Source organism: Gorilla gorilla, chromosome 16 (assembly GCF_029281585.2).
Source record: "Gorilla gorilla gorilla isolate KB3781 chromosome 16, NHGRI_mGorGor1-v2.1_pri, whole genome shotgun sequence".
In the NCBI taxonomy this organism is placed as follows: Eukaryota; Metazoa; Chordata; class Mammalia; order Primates; family Hominidae; genus Gorilla; species Gorilla gorilla.
The window spans coordinates 56,449,682-56,471,858 of record NC_073240.2 but is presented as its reverse complement, the minus strand read 5'-3'; the positions used below and the strand labels follow the sequence as shown (position 1 = coordinate 56,471,858).

The 22,177-nt window shown below is 36.8% G+C and overlaps 1 protein-coding gene across 2 annotated transcripts in view; it reads left to right on the top strand.

Annotated features, from left to right (window-relative positions):
• PRTG (protogenin) overlaps window positions 1–22,177 on the top strand; it is a 126,063-nt gene that overhangs the window by 58,287 nt on the left and 45,599 nt on the right. For both annotated transcript variants that reach the window (XM_063698562.1, XM_019011314.4), the window contains exons 6-11: window positions 62–220; window positions 819–978; window positions 2,216–2,463; window positions 4,571–4,735; window positions 6,587–6,892; window positions 7,635–7,823. In XM_063698562.1, the coding sequence (XP_063554632.1) occupies window positions 62–220; window positions 819–978; window positions 2,216–2,463; window positions 4,571–4,735; window positions 6,587–6,892; window positions 7,635–7,823 (1,227 nt within the window). The remainder of the gene's footprint in view (window positions 1–61; window positions 221–818; window positions 979–2,215; window positions 2,464–4,570; window positions 4,736–6,586; window positions 6,893–7,634; window positions 7,824–22,177) is intronic.

Below are 22,177 nucleotides of genomic sequence, written 5' to 3'. Positions count from 1 at the left end.
TTTGACATAATTTCAGGTTATCTGTTACATTGTTTTAACTGAAGTATTCTCTTTGAAATAGATCACAAATCCATTGATGTCTTTAATACTCGGGTACTTGGAAATGGTAATCTCATGATATCTGATGTCAGGCTACAACATGCTGGAGTATATGTTTGTCGGGCCACTACCCCTGGCACACGCAACTTTACAGTTGCTATGGCAACTTTAACTGTATTAGGTATGTTCCTTTCATTCTGCAATCAGGGGAATCTTACATTTTAACATTTGCCGTTTTATCTCATTCATAGCTTACTTCTTTCTTGAGCTTTGTGGCATTGATATGAAGTATTGTAATCAAATGATGAATTTCAGGAAAAAACAAATATTTGTGTTAAAATATAACTGTAGAATCATTCTGAGGTCACCATTCTGTTTACATGCATACCATTATGTTCTTTCTTATTTAGGCTTCCCTTCTATCTCCATCACACCTACACACATATCCATGTACCTATTTGCCAATTTAAAAATTTAATCTCTTGATTATTGCCACTTGCACTGCATTCGCATGTGGCTATATATTGTTCTTAGTTAAGAAGGATGATAGGTACATATATTTTAAGTGTGTCTATATAGATGCTCTGAATAGGGAAATCATGGAGGAAGTGAACACTGAGCAATGTCGAGAAAAGGCACCTGGAGAGATGTATGGAGATGTAGACAGGAGCTCAGCATGTCAGGCATGGGGCTTGTTTCATTTGCTGTTTTCTTCCTTGACCCTTTACATCATTCCTATTAGGATCACAGAAATATTTCATTTTTTTCTTTAAAAATAGCTCCTCCTTCATTTGTTGAATGGCCAGAAAGTTTAACAAGGCCTCGAGCTGGCACTGCTCGATTTGTGTGTCAGGCAGAAGGAATCCCCTCTCCCAAGATGTCATGGTTGAAAAATGGAAGGAAGATACATTCGAATGGTAGAATTAAAATGTACAACAGGTAGGCTGTGTCACTTTGCTACCATTTTATATATGATATAATAGCTTTAGTAATTTTTATGTGAAATGGTTATAATATCAAATACCTAAATTATCTTGATAGTTATTAACAAAATGAAACTAAACTAAGAAATTAAGATTTATAACATTATCATGTCATACATGTGCTAGGCTAAATACTCATTGGTATTTTATACATGGGTCATGAAAGTGGTAGATGATAATAAAATGCATGTTACACAGTTCCCCAAACTCCAGGGTTCTAGTGCTATTAAGCCACCACTAGAGTTAAGTTACCACAAGAAAGCATATTAGCTCCTTGGGGTCTTAGTTCCTTCTTCCACAAAATGAGGAAATTAGAAGAAATAATTCTCTAATAATTTCTCTATAGTTAATGATTTTAAGAATTCATTTTTATTAGCATAAATACAAATTATTGTAACATTCTCATTTGTGTTGAACAAAACTTAAAAATTTTTGTTGACCTGAATTCTATGTACACACTATAATATTCTGTAAATTAGATGGTATTCAAGTCATATAAATTCTTAATGAGCCAAATTTAAAAAAATAAGTTGTTACCTAAAGCAGAGAACGTTTGAATATCACAAATTCTAATGCAGACTCAAAAATGAGTAATTTTAAGTGATTAATGTAGAATATTTTTCATAGGACAGATTACACAGTTTTTTTTTGGTTTTGTTTTCAGTAACTTTTATTATCTAAAATGATACTATAAGCCAGACATGGTGGCTGTAGCCAGTAATCCCAGTGCTTTGGGAGGCCAAGGTGGGAAGATCACTTCAGTCCAGGAATTTAAGACCAACTTGGGCAACACAGTGAGACCTTGTCTTTACAAAAAATTACAAAAAGTTTAAAAATTACACATGCTTGGAGTCCCGGCTACTCAGGAGGATGAGGCAAGAGGGCGAGAGGATTATTTGAGCCCAGGAGTTTGAGGCTGCAGTGAGCTGTGATTGTGACACTGCACTTCAGCCTGGGTTACAGAGTGAGACCCCGTCTCTTTAAAACAACAACAACAGGAAGAAAACGACAAAAACAAAAACACACCAAAAAATCTTCAGGATTCCACATTGTTGCTGCAGTGTTCTACAAATGCTTGATTTTAATTTTAATTTTAAAATAAAATAAAATGAGAGTATATTTAGCAATAGCTAAACTTTATTTTGAATTCATTCTTAGAATTTTTCATGGAAATAATTTTTTTCTTTCCCTAGTAAATTGGTAATTAACCAGATTATTCCTGAAGATGATGCTATTTATCAGTGCATGGCTGAGAATAGCCAAGGATCTATTTTATCTAGAGCCAGACTGACTGTAGTGATGTCAGAAGACAGACCCAGTGCTCCCTATAATGTACATGCTGAAACCATGTCAAGCTCAGCCATTCTTTTAGCCTGGGAGAGGCCACTTTATAATTCAGACAAAGTCATTGCCTATTCTGTACACTACATGAAAGCAGAAGGTAAGCAATTTTAGGAGTGCTTATTTTTAAGTACTCCTTGCTATCAAGGATTTGTTTTCAGTATGAATAATGCCTTACATAATCCATAAAATATTTTTGAAATTTGGTGGCATTTATCTTCTTTAATAATCTGTCACCTATGTATCTATTGTTTTCTAAATTTCATGTTGTGTACTTTGTATATGTAAGTATAGTTTAAGATTTTTCTGTTCAGAAACAATTACCAGCTAATGCAAAGCATCACTGCCTGCTTAGAAGTTACAAAGTGGTATACTTATGAATTTCATTCCAGACAAGGTATAAATTCCTTAACTGAGACTTAATATACCAATTTAAGTATGTAGTTACATTAGAACAGTGGTTTGACCGTTTAGTAAAATAATAAACTATGTATATTTATTATTTTTAAGGGAGAAAGTAAACATTGTCAAATTCCCCATATTTTTGATTTTGTATATTTTAAATATTTTGTATATTTTGAATGTTTTCTGAAATCATATAGAACCCTCTGAAAATTGAACAGGACATTCTTTACTGCTATCTCATCATATAAAAGTAGAAATCAAATGTGTCTTCAAATTTTTATTCAGAATTATTGGTTCTATTTTGGAGATTTAAAAATTTTTCTTATATTTTACTTTTAGCAAATATCTTAGAGGAAAAAGAGAAACTACTGATAAATCCTAGAAATTTCTCTATTGCTTTTTCATAGAAACCATGGTAGAGGCTTAGAAATTTCAGTTCTATACTTCAACAGCCTAGCTTTTATGGAATATACGTTAAAAACAAACTCAAACACCTAAGGATGGGGATATAATAAAATTAGCCATAGAAACAGGTGGTTTGTTGTTGCTGCTGCTATTTGTTTTTTGTACTTTGAAGTAGGGTTTTGAAAAGGAATATTTTGAATGTAAATCAGGGGTCATGGAAGCAAGAAGAATGAAAGTCTGATAACTGAGCATGCTGGAGTATGTTAATTCCCTTTTTAGTGATTTATGAAGGTAAAAGGAATGCTGGTTTTGGTGGGGACCACTCTTGTTCCCTATTATGGTTGTTTCATTAGAGCCTCCACATGAGGCTCAGTGGTCTATTCAGGAATGGAACAAGGCTTTTTAATTCGAACTCAAGGACCTTGTTTGGTAGGTCAGAAATCGTACTATGCAGCTCCTAATTAACAAGCCATTAGCCAGTCTGTTGTGAAATGCCTGTAATCTTGTCTAATTAAAGTGCTATCAAGTTAATTCAGAAATGTGGGAAAACTTAATACTGGAATTTGCCTTCTGTTTTGTTTATAAATCCAGTGTGGGGAGAAGGGACTCCGTCCTTAGAGAGATTTGATTAAGTTGACATGCGTTTACTGTGAATTGTTAGCAAAGCACAGTGGCTGCCAATGCTCTTGTTCCACTTTACAGGTTTGCTCTGTAGGAATTAAATCCTACAAAGACAAATCCTCTTCTGTACCTTGTCATGCATATTTGATTAAGAGTTGCTGAGAATTTTTTTCTCTTAAAAAAAAAACTCACTGTGGGACAAAGCATTTTGAGGCACATTCTGTGACTCCCAGTTTTTTTGCCCTCAGTATTATAAATAAAAGAACAACTTATGTCAGTCAAATTTAATAGAATCTCTAGGGGCAAAATGAGATCTTTCGCAGGACAACTTCTGGTTTGGTTTGTTTTTCTAAAGAGTGGAGCCATTACATTCCCTACTGTCTCTCCATTTATGTTTAAAAGAAAAAAAACCCCATGAATTGAAGCAAGTAAAGTTTACACTGTTATGAATTACAATATTCTGTTGTGTTAAGCTCTGTTATGTTACTACTGTACATTGTCTCTGCTGTGGGTTTTGACTAGATGGTAAATGAAGTTTAGAGAAGATGAATTCTTTTCAGTTTGATTTATTCAGGAAAAATGTCCTCTAATAATTGGTAGCAAAATATGGTTACTTTTAGAAAATAAAGACCTTCCTGTTCACGTTTTGTAAAGGGGCACAGAAGATAAGAGATTGAGATTAGACCCAAGGACCAGTGTTTCACAGTGCAGGAAAATGGTCTTGTTAATTTTATTTTGAATATCTGTCATTTTAAAACATGGATTCTTTAATTTAGGTTTAAATAATGAAGAGTATCAAGTAGTCATCGGAAATGACACAACTCATTATATTATTGATGACTTAGAGCCTGCCAGCAATTATACTTTCTACATTGTAGCATATATGCCAATGGGAGCCAGCCAGATGTCTGACCATGTAACACAGAATACTCTAGAGGATGGTAAGAAAACATGATTCTAGATCATTTCAGTATGAACATTCGTATGTTTTGTCAATTTCAATGAATAAATGTGTTTTAAAGAAAATATCCTCTTTTTGGTTAAAAAACAGGTATGTTAAATTTGCCGTTCAAAATCTCACTCTTGCTTTTTGCCAGTAACATAAGGATAAAGAGCACTTTCAGAATATAAAATTTAATAATAAAATTCTTATATTCCCATTGTATTTCTTCAGAGGTTTCTAATTTAAATTGTAAATATGTTGCAAACTTTTTTGTACTGAATAGAACAAAACATGAGTTTTTCTAGGCATGAATAACTGTAATGACTGCTACATATTGAGTGTATGTAGTGACCAGGGCCAGAGGTACTGGACTTCTGAAACTTGGACTTTATACGATTTATCACCTGTCAAAAAATTCTTAGCACTTAGTACCTGTTGATTAACTACAATATGCTTATACTACTTAAGGGGGAAAATATTACTTGTTCAGTTTGTTTCCTAACCGTGGGTTGAAAATTGAGTTGTGATTCTTCTAGGGAAGGCCAGATATTCATATTATTCTTATAATGGTGGGAAATTTCATCCATATTAAGATAGTCCTAGAGAACTGATTATCCTCCTCTGAGTCTTCATACCATATTGTAAAAGAAGGATCTGTCTTTCCAGAGTCTCTAGAAGACCTTTTTTAGTACCCTGCAATGAAAGGGAATGATTTAATACATGCTTAATCAATACTGTTCTCACTTAGCAAATGTTTTATCCTCAAGCAATGATCTGCTCTTAGTTTTTAAAATGTTTTTATATAATCTCCAAATCTCCTTTTTTTCCATTTAGTCCCAGATCTCTTATTATATCTTTATCATGCCACTTATTTAGGTGTTTATAAAATCAGACTTAGAATAAATGCAAAAAGGTTCACTTATGTGGTTAATGAATTCCAAATTTTAGTTTTCATTTAAGAGCCTGTTCCACTTTAGAGTGAACTACAGTATATATGGCATCTCTAGTTACCTCGTTGCTATTAACAACCTCTGTTACGCATGTCTAAGGTGAAAAGCAGGCTAATAAAGATAGATTGTGTGTGTGAGGTCTGTTCTCCCTCTGTATCCTTGAAGAAAGTGAGTCTTAGCATAGCAGGGAAACACTGTAAAAGGAGCTATTATTATTTTCTTCATTTTGTGTCTGAAGAAACCTAGGTAAGAGAGGTTAATTTGGCCAAGATCACAGAGTCGCACGTGGTAGAACAAGGTTTCAGACACAGAGAAGCTAACTCTAGAACCCATCTGAACTCTTAATATTAGACCACCTGTCACTGTATTTGACTCATTTTCCTGAAATGCAGTTTTATTAAAATGTTTGGAGGAAAAACTGCTTTTATATTAAACAACATATGTTGTAATTAGGAATACAAAATTCACATTAATTTTTAAGATGCAACTCTTACACTTCAAAATATTATTTGCTTGGTTATAACTGTAGAATCCTAGGCTTCCCCACCCTTGTATAATTCACTCTCCCTTGTTTTGAAGCCACTTTGGTGGAATTGTTTGAGAAGTATTCTCATATTTTGTATGAATATCAAATATTCTCATATTCATTCCAAACAACAAAACAATGACAGCCACAGTGAAGAATATCTTATATTCTTTGTTTCCACACACTTAGCCCTCGCTCGTTATTTTTTCTTCTTTTTTCTGGTTTGTACTCTGTTTCACTGAAAACCTCTGCTAGGGCTGAAAGTGTCTCTTCTTTATTATATGTTGCTAATTAAGAGAATTCAGTTACTGGTGTGCTAAGTGGCAATTCGATTCTGAATATTTATAAACAACCTGATTTCTTCTATGACTAGTTCCCCTGAGACCTCCTGAAATTAGTTTGACAAGTCGAAGTCCCACTGATATTCTCATCTCCTGGCTGCCAATCCCAGCCAAATATCGGCGGGGCGAAGTGGTGCTGTATCGCTTGTCTTTCCGCCTAAGTACTGAGAATTCCATCCAAGTTCTGGAGCTCCCGGGGACCACGCATGAGTACCTTTTGGAAGGCCTGAAACCTGACAGTGTCTACCTGGTTCGGATTACCGCTGCCACCAGAGTGGGGCTGGGAGAGTCATCAGTATGGATTTCACATAGGACGCCCAAAGCTACAAGCGTGAAAGGTGAATTTCTGAAGACTGTTAAGAAAAGATAATACAGTATTTTTACTTTTGAATCAAGTTTTTCTTCTCTAAGTTATGTTTATATTTTTAAATTTTGTTTTACAAATAAAAATATTCCATAGGTGATGGACTTAATTGAAAAAAATTAAACTTTTTATTAAGTAGTTGCTTTTGCATAGAGTTTATTTGTGTGTAAACTTTTTGGTTGCGCTGTTAGTTTGCTTAGCAAATGCCTCATGGACAGATCAGTCCAAATCAAACAGAGTTTCCAAAGTAAGATATTCATAGAGGCCTAATTAATATTATTGCCATATATTTTTAAAATCCTTAGTTCAATAGGAGGACTATAGGGCTGCAAAATTCTAGACCCTTCTGTTTTACTAACGTGGAATGTAACGTGACTGGTTTTCTTGTTAATTGACTGACAATAGTGCCTGTTCTCTATATCACAGAGGAGTGTGGCCAAAATTAGAAAGTATTTATTGCCTCTTTGAAAAAAAATTAAATATCCAGATATTACTATTTATATATCTTGGTCTTTTTAAGACAGTATTTTATATATTTTAAATTTTGATCTCAAAGTTTAATATTATTGTGAAATTTGGAAAGTTAGGTTGTAGTATAATTTTTGGATTGAACCTTTTGGTAATTGTTTGCTTAAAACTGAGAGAACTACCCTATTCTGTGTCTTTATGTGGATATTGGGTTGTTTATACATACATTTTCTGATGAATTTTGCTAGCCCCTAAGTCTCCAGAGTTGCATTTGGAGCCTCTGAACTGTACCACCATTTCTGTGAGGTGGCAGCAAGATGTAGAGGACACAGCTGCTATTCAGGGCTACAAGCTGTACTACAAGGAAGAAGGGCAGCAGGAGAACGGGCCCATTTTCTTGGATACCAAGGACCTACTCTATACTCTCAGTGGCTTGGGTGAGTGAGTTTGTACTGTGTTTTTCCCTTTTTCCTTCCTCGCTGACAAAACTGGGAAAAAAGTTATTGGATCTAAAGCAGGAGAACTGACTTAATGGTACAAAGGAAAGAATTGATTTTACTATGTCAGTGTGTATATGCTACTGCTGAAGTCAGTGATTGGTCTTTGACTTACCATTGTGAGTCCAGTGGCAAAATATCAGGCAGCCATTGTATCTTTCTATCTTTGTCCAGCTCTGTGAATCTGCTTTTCTTTGTGGAGTTCACTTCTGGTAGACTGAGGTCCTGATCAATTATTGTGTGTGTGTGGCGGATGTAGAATAGCAATTAGAATAGGGATATCAGCAAATCATACTCAGTGGTTAAGTTTCACTTAAAATGTGCCTGAGAGTACTATATAATTGCTATATAATTACAAATTAGGTATACATGATGCCCTTACATATGACCCATGTAACTGTGAATATTTATGTAGCTCTAACCCAGGAACACTGGAGAAAAAGCACTTAACTTTGTATTTGAGTTCATCAGTGTTCTGAAAGACATTGTTTTATTCCCTAGTCTTCCTATCTTTGTAGAGTGAAAGGAATTTCATGATGTAAACATGTTTAGTAGAAAGTAATGTATATCTAAAATGAATACATGGGCCAGGCGTGGTGGCTCATGCCTGTAATCCCAGCACATTGGGAGGCCAATGCGGGTGGATCTCTTGAGGTCAGGAGTTCAAGACCAGCCTGGCCAACATGGTGAAACCCTGTCTCTACTAAAAAAATACAAAAATTAGCTGAGCCTGGTGGCACGCTCCTGTAATCCTAGCTACTTGGGAGGCTGAGGCAGGAAAATAGCTTCAACCTGGGAGGTGGAGGTTGCAATGAGCCAAGGAAGATCGCGCCACTACACTCCAGCCTGGGCGACAGTGCGAGACTCTGTCTCAAAAAAAAGAAAAAAAAAAAGAATACATGGATATAAACTATAAACTCATCAAGGTATAAAATGTACACTTAGCTATTTGTTGCTCATAAGTAGATTTTTACCCTTAAGTACAAAGCAGTCCCTTTGATTATGATGACCAACCTGCTAAATACCTACTGAATTGTTACACCTTCTGGACATATTAGGATTTTACAGAGCACTCTGGCTTTTCCTTTCACAGACTGCCCTGTGAAGGTGAGGGGAGGTAAAAGGCTCAGCTGTACAGCCATGGGCTTCTCCGTGTCCTTCCCTGGACTCACGGTAGCACAGGCTGTGAGAGCAGCATTAGATTTGAGTCTCTGCACAGTAAGAAGCAGTGGTGGGAGACTGTTTTCAGATGCAGGGACACAGAACTTCATCCTGTGGTTCTGTGCGGTTTTCCAGATGGTATTTGGCTTATAATCTCGTTATGTTGGTTTTTAATTTAATCTGCATTCAGTTAAATAAGTTTAACTGTTGATCTCTGTCACACATTTTCTTTTCTCTTCTTTGTGTGCACACACACAAAGTGTGTGTGTGTGTGTGTGTGTGTGTTTGTGACGGAGTTTTACTCTTGTTGCCCAGGCTGGAGTGTAATGGCACAATCTCAGCTCACCGCAACCTCTGCCTCCAGGTTCAAGCAATTCTCCTGCCTCGGCCTCCCGAGTAGCTGGGATTACAGGCATGCACCACCAAGCCCAGCTAATTTTGAATTTTTAGTAGAGACGGGGTTTCTCCATGTTGGTCAGGCTGGTCTTGAACTCCCAACCTCAGGTGATCCGCCCATCTCAGCCTCCCAAAGTGTTGGGATTACAGGCGTGAGCCACTGTGCCCGGCCTGTCACACAGTTTTATAAATGAAGAGGAGAAATTACATATGTTCCACCTTCCTTAAGCCATTGATACTGAGATGACATTAGCCCAACCTACTGCGACTGAAGCCAGCAACATTTATTCCTAGTCATGGCTTCTCAGTATTCTGTCCCTTTCCCTGCATATTATTGATTCGAGAAAATTTTGCTTAGTTATTATGTAAGAAACATGATTTGGGACAATTGTTGATGAAGAATCATAGATCAAGCTTACTACTTCTAATTTTCTCACTGTTAAAGAAAATATGAATATATAGAAGATACAAAAAATACATTATTAGCATGCTCTTATACATCACAGGGAGCTTATTCTAAATAGGTGACTAGTTTATTAGAAAAAAAACTTGGGTTGTGAAAAGTTTAGAGAGACATTTTATTAAAACTTTGGCAATTAAAAGCAATTCTTCAAAATTTTCTACAGATACATATATACATATATATACACACACACACGCATGTATGTATTTATTTATAAAGAGGAAGACCCATTGATCTTTGTTGAACTTTTTAAATCATCTCTGAACTATAGTCAGCTTTTACAACTATAAACCTTTATTTTCTCCTGTGTTTTAAAAATAAATCATATATTACTGCCCTTGTTTTTATGTTGTAAAATCCACTGTGTATGCTATTTGAGGTAAATCCATTTAAAATCACTTCTAATGCATAAACTGGAAAATTATTTTGTCAATATACTATGTCTATTAAAATAGCTGCATGTTTCCTGACTGTGGAATTATATTGAGTGATTGGACTGATTGCAGTTCAGGATAACAGAGACCTCTTGCGGCTGTAGAGACTTTCTTGTTAGACAGCAGGTTCCACACCCCTGGAGCTACCAAGTCACGGCTGGAATGACTGACTAGCAGAGATGCAGTTGTGTGGATTCAAGTATTGTGCAGCTGTTGACTGGATCACCTTTAAGATGCCTTTTAATCTTGAGACCCCTATGGTCTAGTCTGACTTTCCTAGAAGGTCAGTGTTGGGGCCTTGCCAAACTTGTAGCAGTCAAATACGTTTAACTCACTAAGCAGGCAAGTGTTAGCAGCTATCCTTTCCTTCTTTCTTTTGAATATTGGGAGGGGAGTATGTTCTGTTAACTGGACAACTGACCATCTGTGACCATTTTTAGTGAGAGCATCTGGCAGTAGCTGCCTGTTTAACAGAGAGTGATGTGTCTGGAGGGCAGTAGGTTAAGGGAATCCTCTCTGTGTCTTGCATGGTGAATACTTGCTTTCACTGAGCTTTTGCACATTAAAGATACTTTAACTGGAGCTAGATTTGCTAAGTCGGCTTGGAAATAAAATTTAAATGCTTCTGTTTGCTGATTCAGTGTCAATTTAAGTAACAAACTAGTGTCTCAAAATTTCATTTTCATACTAATCCCCTTTCTGATGCCTTTATACACCTTTTTATTTTTACTTCTGATAATTAAGTTTTTAATTTAAAAAGTATATTATTGGGACATACTCTCCTTGGTAATACACACAGTTCTTTGTTTCTGGAAGAAAGAAAAAGATGAATGAACTTATGTATTTCAATTCATTTAACAAGCATTTTCAAATATTTTTCTGAGATGTAGTACTACATAAAAAGGTGTAACAGATGTAATCTCTGCTTAAAACAAGAAATATTAAACAAAAGACATTAAATTGACGATTTTTCCAATATCTGCACAAATTTCTAATGAACTAAATTTAATTATACTTAGTAGTGAAAGTTATTTTAGAACTTTTTACTCTAAAACCTCAAAGCTCAGTCCCTAGATGTACAGTTTTTTTAAAGTAGCTAAAAAGATTATTGTGTCTTTCATAGTATAAATATTGGCAGAGTGATGGAAATATTTTGATGTTAGCTTGTTTGATTTTAATGACTTTAAAATGTAGTTTGATTTTAATTAAAACTGGTTTACTTTGGTGGTGGGGTTGGAAAAAAGCATTAGACTTGTGATTTAATACATTAGTGTGATTTGTTCTAAGTGGTAGTTTGAGACTTTGTATCTTTGTGGTGATTAATTTCACTTAGATTTTTTCTCCTAGGCACTTTCAATGTTTAGCTCAGTTGTAAGTAGGATTTTTAAATACTTGTTATATTCATCTCACAATAAACTGAAGCAAAATTAGTAACATACTTTTGTTCCCTGATAATTGATTGAAATGATTTGTTCCCCTTTTTTCATCTGTTTGTTTCAGAAATTGGCTTTAAATTCTGAAGTTAGCTTATAATTACAAAGGAACTGTTTTCACAAGCTGTCAAAAACTGTTCTGAATTATTAAGTCTTTATTTGAAAGGATGAAAAGGGGCAGATTTTTATGTAATACTGTTGTTTAACATTTAGGACACTGATGTTAGATCATCTTTAGCTTTTATTTTGCCAAAGAACTTGAGCTTGTTAATTATTTTATTTGATTTTACAGTAAGCATGACTAGTGTGAGCATGAGATTTCACACCAATTATAAATGAATAATTAAAATAATAAACTATACAGCATTTTATTTATTTATTTGAGACGTAGTCTCACTGTCACCCAGCCTGGAGTGCAGTGGTGCCATCTCGGCTCACTGCAACCTGTCTCCCAGGCTCAAGCAATCCTCCTACCTCAACCGGGTCCTGAGTGGCTGGGACCACAGGCGTGTGCCACCACGCCGGGCTAATTTTTGGTATTTTTGGTAGAGACGGGGTTTCATTCTGTTGCCCAGGCTGGTCTTGAACTCCTGGAGTCAAGCCATCCACCTGCCTCAGCCTCCCAAAGTGCCAGGATGGTAGGCGTGAGCCACCATGCCCAGCCTGATTCATTCTGTCCAACAGTCACAAAATAAATTCATTTAATTGAACTCAGTAAACTTCTTTAAAGAAATACTTTTGGAAACTGCTTGCCTTGTAGGCTAGAAAACTAACTGACGAAAGTGTGAGTACAAATTATAACAAAAGAGAATATTTAAAAACTATCGTATTTCACTTTCTTTACTATTAAATATTTTTAAGTTACCCTTTCTTTTGTTATGTTTAATATATTATTATGCCAAAATATGCTGAAACTTCAACATAGACTTTTTTCTTAATTTGCCAATAGAGCAGAAATTTTTGAATATTTCATTCTCTGCAGTATCTTAAAATGCCAAATATGATTGATACTCAACTCAAATTTTAGAACTTAATATTTGAAAAATTTAGAAACCAATACTTCAAAAGAAATGAAGCATTTACTTCTAAAAAAAATCCTGCTACTAAAAAAATACTATTACATTAAGATAGTAAAAAAGAAAAGATTTTTCATTTGCCAATTTGCAGCTACCTCTAATGAAAAATAAAGTGTTTACAGATTGATGAAACTGTAAGAGCTATATAAGAATTACAGTGCATTATCTGTTTTTTTTTTCTTAGATTATTTGTCTTAAATGAAAGTTCTCCTGCCATTGTAAAATACTTTGGGTGTTCTCTGGATGAATTAGAGGTATATCTCCTCTTTACATTTGGAAAAATATTGCCCAGATTTTAAGTCTCAACACTTCTGGGAAACCTCTTGTGACTCTAAATGGTGTCAGTCATTCCATGGTACATCATTTACAATGTTCTATTATAGAAACCACATGGCACTGACGGTAAAAGAAAAACATCAGTCAAATAAGTTTCTTGTCTGTTGCCTGGATTTGACTTCAAATTTCACAACTTATTAACAAATTAAATCCTAGCTGTTCACCTAGTCTTTTAGGTAGGGATAATGGTATTGATTTTAGAATGTTAGGGAGATTAAATGAAATAATGCACATAAAAGTTAGCATAGTGCCTGGGAAAACTGCATTATAAGTTCTCAACAAATGTTAGTTGTTTTTGTTGTTAAAATTGTTATCCTCCCAGGAGAGCAATGTATTTAGAAATTGAGCCTGTATTTAAAAATTGTGTCTGTATGTTTTAAAAATATTTTTTCGAGTAATTTACCATGATCACTAGATTTGAAAGCTAATGCGTCTTGAGCTTTAAAATGTATATGGATTACCCACAGATCTTGTTAAAACACAGATTCTAATATTCAGTAGGTTTGGGTGGGGCCTGAAATTTTTGCATTTCTGCCAACTTGGAGAAGTAAAGATCTAGACCAGGAGTAAGCAAACTTTTGCTGTAATGGGACAGATCGTAAATATTTTAGGCTTTATGGGTGTTTTGGACCCAATGTTTGTGTCTTCCCAAAATGTATATTTTAAAGCCTTCACCCTAAATGTGACTCTGTTTGGAGATAGAGCCTATGAAAAGACAGATGCTGAAGGTTAAATGAGGTCATAAGAGTGAGGTTCTAATCCAGTAAGGCTGATGCCCTTATAAGAAGAAGAAGAAATGCCAGAGCATGCTCTCTACCATGTGAGGATGTAGCAAAAGCCCAGTCACCTGTGATCCAGGAAGAAAGCCCTCACCAGAAACCGAATCCTGCCACAGTGTGATGTTGGAGTTCCCAGCCTCTAGAACTGAGGAAACAAATTTCAGTTGTTTAAACCACTCAGTCTGTGGCATTTTGTTATGGCAGCCTGAGCAAGACTGATACAGTGGGCCATATAATCTCTTTCACAAGTATTCAACTCTGCTACTGCAGCACAGAAGCAGCCTTGGAAAATACATAAATGCATGCGTGTGGTTATGCTCCAATAAAACTTCATTTGTGGACACTGAAGTATGAATTTCATATAATTTTGACATGTCACAAAATAGTATTCTTTAAAACATTTTATTCAGGCTGGGTACAGTGAAATATAATCTCATGTCTGTAATCCCAGCACTCTGGGAGGCCGATGTGGGTGGGTCACTTGAAGTCAGGAGTTTGAGACCAGCCTGGCTAGCCTGGCCAACATGGCATAACCCTGTCTCTACTGAAAATACAAAAATTAGCCGGGGGTGGTGGTGCGTGCCTGTAATCCTAGCTACTCAGGAGGCTGAAGCAGGAGAATTGCTTCAACCTGGAAGCTAGAGATTGCAGTGAACCAAGATTCTGTCACTGCACTCCAACCTGGGTGACAGAGCAAGACTTTGTCTCAAAAAAAAAAAAAAGAAAAAAATTTTTTAAACACTGAAAGATTAAAAAAAACGAAACAAAAAAACCCTTTTTAGCTGACAGGTATATCAAGAGCACCAGGCCACATTACTAGAATTTAGAAGTTCTAGCTTTAGACTGTGTATAGTTCTTGCTTCTCAAAGTGCAGTCCCAGGACCAGCAGCATAATCTGGGAGTTTACTGAAATGCTGAATTTCAGGCCTCCCCTCTACCTATTGTTTTAACACGTAAGGGTAAGGAATTTTGACATTAGGTTTATGCCTTTCTTCTTCTTTTTCTTTTTTTTGAGACAGAGTCTCGCTGTGTCACCCAGGCTGGAGTGCAGGGGAGCGATCTCGGCTCACTGCAAGCTCCACCTCCCGGGTTCACACCATTCTCCTCCCTCAGCCTCCCAAGTAGCTGGGACTACAGGCACCTGCCACCACGCAGGCTAATTTTTTGTATTTTTTTTAGTGGAGATGGCGTTTCACCGTGTTAGCCAGGATGGTCTCGATCTCCTGACCTCATGATCCACCCGCCTCGGCCTCCCAAAGTGCTGGGATTACAGGCGTGAGCCACTGCGCCTGGCCAACATGTAGTTTTAACTTCTGTGATACGTCACCTAACTCCTCTTGAAGACATTGTCTAGGAGATAATGTCAGTTAGAAATGCAAAATTTCTGCCAGGTGCGGTGGCTCACACCTATAATCCCAGCACTTTGAGAGGCTAAGCCAGGAGAATTGCCTGAATCAAGGAGTTTGAGACCAGCCTGGGCAAGATGGTGAGACTCCATCTCTACAAAAAATCAAAAAGTTAGCTGGGCATGGTGGTACATGCCTGTGATCCCAGATACACAGGAGGCTGAGGCAGGAGAATCAGCTGAGTCCAGGAGGTCGAGGTAGCAGTGAGCCATTTGTATCACTGCACTCCAGCCATGGTGAAGTAGGGCCTGTGAGACCCTGTCTCAAAAACAAACAAAAAAAATATTTCTAAATTTAGATTAGAACTTTACATACATATGTATAACTATATAAAGCTACTTAGTTTACAAACAAGGTTGTTATCTGTACCAATTTAATTACCATATCTTGTTTTATAAATTTTTATATTAAAGTTTATTTATCTTGGCCAGGCGCAGTGGCTCACGCCTGTAATCTCAGCACTTTGGGAGATCGAGGCGGGTGGATCACCTGAGGTCGGGAGTTCAAGACCAGCCTGGCCAACATGGTGAAACCCCATCTCTACTAAAAATAACAAAAATTAGCTAGGCGTTGTGGCAGACACCTATAATCCCAGCTATCTGGAAGGCTGGGGCAGGAGAATCGCTTTAACCTGGGGGGCGGAGGTTGCAGTAAGCTGAGATTGCGCCATTGCACCCCAGCCTGGGCAAGAAGCGAAACTCCGTCTCAAAAAACAAAAACGAAAACACCTCCCCCCCCCCGCCAAAACAAAACAAGACAAAAAAACTGTACACAAATGTATAGCTCTATTCACAGCTGCCAAAACCTGAAAACAACTTAAATGTCCTTCATCAGGTGAACAGATAAACTGCAGTACATCTGTACAATTGGAATACTCCTCAGCAGTAAAAAGCAGCAAACTATATTGCTGCTTGCAACAATTCATGGATGAATATCAATGTCATTACGCTGAGTGAAAGAGGCCAGTCTTAAAAGGTTACATTCTGTATGACTTCATTAATATGACACTCTTGAAAAGTGAAAACTGGGGCCAGGCGCAGTAGCTCACGCCTGTAATCCCAGCACTTTTGGAGGCCGAGGCGGGTGGATCACCTGAAGTCAGGAGCTCAAGACCAGTCTCTGGCCAACATGGTGAAACCCTGTCTCTACTAAAAATACAAAAATTAGCCAGACTTGGTGGCTGGCACCTGTAATCCCAGCTGCTTGGGAGGCTGAGGCGGGAGAATCACTTGAACCCGGGAGGCAGAGGTTGCAGTGAGCTGAGATAGCGCCACTGCACTCCAGCCAGGGCAACGAGAGCAAAACTTTGTCTCCCTACCAAAAAAAAAAAAGAAAAGAAAAGTGAAAACTATATGGATGGAAAACATATCAGTGATTGCCATGACTAGAGATGGGGGCAAGACTTGACTACACGAAGGCAGCATTGGGAGCTTCTGGATGTGATTAAATTGTTCTTTTTCTGGTTGTGGTGGTTGCACAAATCTATACATGTGTTAAATAGGACCATACAACAACAAAAAAATAAGTTTCAGTATATGTTAATTTTTAAATTAAATCAGAAGACTGAGGGTTTTGAGATCAGATGACCAGGGTTTGATCCCAGCTCTCCAGCCCGCTAAGACTGTGATATTGGTAAAGTCACTTGACCTCCATGAACCTCAGTTTCCCCTAGACATTTAGATTGCTCAGGATTGAATGTGGAACCCACAGGACAGCGGGTTGGTACGTAGTAAGTGCTTGATAACTGTTATCTGTAAATATGATTAAGGAGAGGAAGAAATTAGAATGATGCTTAAGTGTTCTAAGGGATGGTACTTTTACTCTGGAGTAGGGCTTTCAGAAGTAAGACCAGGATTGGGGAAGTAGGAGATACTGAGTTCACTTTTTATCATATTGGGTTGGAAAGGTTGGTGTCCCAGTGGAGATGTCTATAGCAGCTTAATATATGGGTTTAGATTTCAGAAGAACTGAGATGGCAAATTATTGTTGTGCAGTTGGAAGTTAAGGCTGTGGACCAGCGTCTCTCTGGCTTAGCTACTTTGAAAGAGATTATCAGACTTCAGCAGAAGAAACTACTCAGCATAATTGTAAAACAAAAGAAGTTAGGTCACTTTTAGGAAAGAGAGGCATATCCAGCAAATCTCATTGAAATTTCTGTTACTATGTGAAACTTCAAACTTTCTCATTTTCTGAGATGTATCTCTCAGTGGAGTCCCTTTTAAAAAAAAATCTTCAAAGACTTTCAGAAACTGAAATTTTTCAATATAGATAAGGTCATATTTATATGTGATCTTAGTTTGGTGAAATTCTAAACATCTATCAGTCTCTCTTACTTGCCACAAAAGATGGAGGAATTTTTAATAAGAAAGAAGCAAAGGAGATCAGGCTGCCATATTATGGGAAAAATATAGATGACATTCCAAATGGAACCTCCTAGCAAGTTACAGAAGATATTTTGCTTTCTTCAATATTTGAAAACCTTTTTTAAACTTTTTTTTGTAACCCAGTTGAATGCAGTAGCACAAACTATCATGATTTGCATTTCTGCCTCTTAAATTCAGAGGATTGCAAACAATATTAAAATAACAGTGCTGCCGGAGAGAAGAAATACCTTTTACTTGGATGCTGTGTATAGCACTGTATCAGAGTTGTATTAATGCCACCCTATGAGATGTTATAGATCACTTTATTTCATACTTAAATCATTTTGGAGAAAGAAGAAAGACAGCAATATATGCCTTTACTTCTTAAACATTTTTTTCACCATCTTTAAGAAAGTTCAACTTTCCAAAAAATTTCAAAGACAAATAATTGGGAAAAGAATTTTGATGTTTTTTTTCCTGGACCTTTATATCCTTAGCCTTGAATAGTTATCACCTTTCGAAATGCTCTAAAACATGGAGGGCTCTGTGAAAAACATGTGTCTTGTTATTGAGGTGAAAAATGTGAACAAAATGATACACAGCTACTCCTCTTTTTTTTTTTTTTTAAGTATTAAGCAAGATTTCTTTTTCTTCCAAGAATAAAACTGATGCATTTGCCTAAATGGTCATCACTTTTGTAGGTCTGAAGTTGTTTTACTGCTTTAGCAGCTGTGTGGCAAGTTTTCTAGCAGACAATGGTGGTGGGGAGGTGGGATCAGTTGCATCTGGCTTCTCTTTGTAGAATGACTGAAAAGTTGATATTTAGTGGTTTTCTTGAGAAAGCAATTCTTGTGGAGAAGAGTAACTTTTTTTAGTACCTAAATTAGCTTGCTGTGATTCATATGCATGCATTTTGTCTTCCTGCTTAAAAAAGAAAAGAAAGAGTAAAGAAAAATTGTCTACCCTGAACCTGCATAGCACAGATAACCCTTTGACCTTTGGCACTGGGTAAAGATTTACAGTACTTGTGGAGCCTCACTCCACATGCCTGACTGAAAAGAACCCTAAATAAAGTAAGGCCCCTGTGGAGATGGAGAAAATAAGCAGGATATGAGGAAGTTCCATTATTTCATGTGGCTGTGTTGCTGCTGTTGTTGTTTTAATCAGTTTACAAGGTGAAATACCAGTTGGGATGCATTTCCAGTTTAGGGGGTCTGATGTCAGTTAAGTTTGTGCTCTGATTTTGGAAGAGTTGGAGTCGAGGTTACCCTGGGCATAGTGTCCTTCTCTGTCTCTCTTGTACTCAGGGAATATCCCCTCCTGCTGGCTCCCTCAAATTAAATTCCCATTTGAAATATCTGGATAGTTGTTTGTCTGTTTGTTTGTTTTAGGGAAAGCAAGACAAAACCTTTTTTTTGTTTGTGTTTAAGAAATGGGCATGATCAAAAGATAGGGGAAAGTGGAATCCCCTATCACTTTATGTGTTAAGAAATTAAATTTTTCTTCAGATTTAAAACATAAAAAACACATGAGAACAAAATTAGTTCCCCATTGTCTCCAGAAAAATTGGTTTAACTCTGCTCCAAATGGCGCATCAAATTGAGACCTTTGAAGAAATTTTCATAATTTATTACATAACGATACTCAGATACTCAGATCTATTTAATACTTAATAGCTTTCTGCTATGTATCTCTTTTAAAATAAGTCAATATTTTTATAGCACTTTGTATTTATATCTTGAGGTTTAGCTACTAAATTTATTTTACTGCTTTATTTTTTGTTTCCTTTTTATATGTGCTAATAAAACCTCAAATAAAAGTTTCCTTGGTCTTAGGAAGATGCATCTAGGTATAGACAGGCTGTTGATTGTCTCGTAGGCCCAAACTTTCAAATGGTATTTTTACAAATGAAGAAAAAGCTTCAGTAAACTTTTCATTCTCCTGTTTTTAAGAGTCTGTAAGCATGGTAAAATGCTTGACGGGAATTGCAAAGAGCATCTCCTTAGAGAAGGAAGAACTCTTGTAGAAAATTAAATCAATACTGTCCATTAATCATACTGCACGTCAGCCCTCAGACCACTCTGGAAGTTTCTGGTGAATGTAAAGAATCTTTAGATGTGTGAGGTCCTTAAAGATCTAAGTTAAACGAGAGGGGATTTTTTTTAAAAGAAACCATTAGCACATGAAAGAAACTTCAGGGTGGATAGAAAAAAAACATTTGCTGCATAGCAGTAATTACACTTGTGGTTTTTGTTTTGTTTTTGGTTTAAACTTTCTTCTTAAAAAAACTTAACGCACATGAAATTTTAAGCCTTGTACTAACTATGCACTCCATGGACTGAAGGGGAGCTGCAAGACCACGCTTCCTGGAGGAAAATATTTTATCTTAGTCTTTAAAAATATTTTGTATGTTTATTTTTTAACATACATAATATATTAGGGCAGTCACACATATGTATGTTATAAATAAATGAAGATACATATAATGAGTATGTGCGTTAGAAAAAATTACTTATGGATAGTGAAACTTAAAAATTTGGAAACCACTGTTCTAAAAATATTGAATCAGGTGTTTTGTTTTGTTTTGTTTTTGAGACTTTTTTTTGAAGTCTCTCTCTGTTTCCCAGGCTGGAGTGCAATGGCATGATCTCGGCTTACTGCAACCTCCGTTTTCTGGGTTCAAGTGATTCTCCTGCCTCAGCCTCCCAAGTAGCTGGGACTTCAGGCGTGCACCACTACGCCCAGCTAATTTTGTGTTTTTAGTAGAGACAGGGTTTCACCGTGTTGCCCAGGCTGGTCTCCTGAGCTCATGGAGTCCGTCCGCCTCGGCCTCCCAAAGTGCTAGGATTACAGGCGTGAACCACTGCACCCGGCCTAATCAGGTTAAGTGATTACCCATTAGGAAGCTTTATAGTCTAGAGAAGGAAATAGACATTAATAAAATCACCACATAATTTATAATTACCAATTTTAGTATTATGAGGTAAAAGCATTTGGAGTGAAGGGGCTGTGTAATAGTGGACACTATAGTTGGAGGGTGGGGGTCTGGGTAGGTTTTCCTGAGAAGCTGGTACTGAATTTGAGATCTGAAAGATAATAGGAGTTAACTAGGCAAAGGATCCTGATGGGATAGTGAAAGAAAGGATGGTGTAAACTAAAGCGATAGAATGATCATCAAAGCAGGCTAAATACGAGTACTTATTTCTGTCTAAACAACCTGATTTATCAGTTGGTTTGAATAAGCTAGTGTGATCCCACGAGGGTTCCCTAACATCATCTTGACATAGTTTATTGAAACTGTACATATTTTCCTATTCCATTTTGAGATGTTTAGAAGCTTGAAAGACTTGAAATCCCAGCAAATGTGGGCTGCTGTAAGAGGAGGCCCCTTGAATTAGCCTTGATAGCTGACTCCATTGACCTTTATCTTGATTTATCATAGAAACTAGAGCAGCTGCCTCAGCTGAGTGTTACGGTGACATCTTAGCTTTCCCAGCCTGCCAGGATGTTAATAACTTATGAAACCTGTGCACACAGTAGGCAGCACATTTTGCCTGATTATCACAATTGATTCATCTTTTCCTTGGTAGGTTGTGTAAATACCTCTAACTGGGGTCATTATTTCAAATTTATATGTCTCCCATTTCCTTCTAAGAAAGATTTGAAGTGACTCAATACAGAAACACAAAACTTAAGAAAATAAAAAACAAATAGATGAAACAAGGCCCGGTATTAGGAATTTAGGGTTAAACACACCCATACTAAAAGTGAGAATGTAAATTAATATACAACTTTTCTAGGGGTAATTGGGCAGTACCAAAAATGGGAGGGGACTTACAATATGCATACTCTTTTACCAGAAATTCCATTAATAGAGACTTATAAGAAAATAATAATGCGGGCTGGGCACGTTGGCTCACGCCTGTAATCCCAGCACTTTGGGAAGCTGAGGTGGGCGGATCATGAGGTCAGAAGTTCAAGACCAGCCTGGCCAACACAGTGAAACCCCATCTCTACTAAAAATACAAAAATTAGCCGGGCATTGTGGTGCATGCACCTGCAGTCCCAGCTACTCGGGAGGCTGAGGCCAGAGAATCGCTTGAACCTGGGAGGCAGAGGTTGCCATGAGCCAAGATCATGCCACTACACTCCAACTTAGGCGACAGAGCAAGACTTCATCTCAAAAAATAATAATAAAAATAATGCACATGCACGAACATTTAACTGCAAGAGTGTTTAATATACAGGGTCACTTATAATTGGAAAAGCTGGAGAAATCCTATATATTTAGCTACTGAGGTTTAACAAGCTATGGTACATTCATACAATTTGAATATAGTCTACAGCCATACCATCCTGAATGCTCCTGATGTCATCTGAATAAATATGGACATTGAAAGGAATGTTTTAAAAGAGAAATGACAGAAATCGTTCACAGTGTATTAAA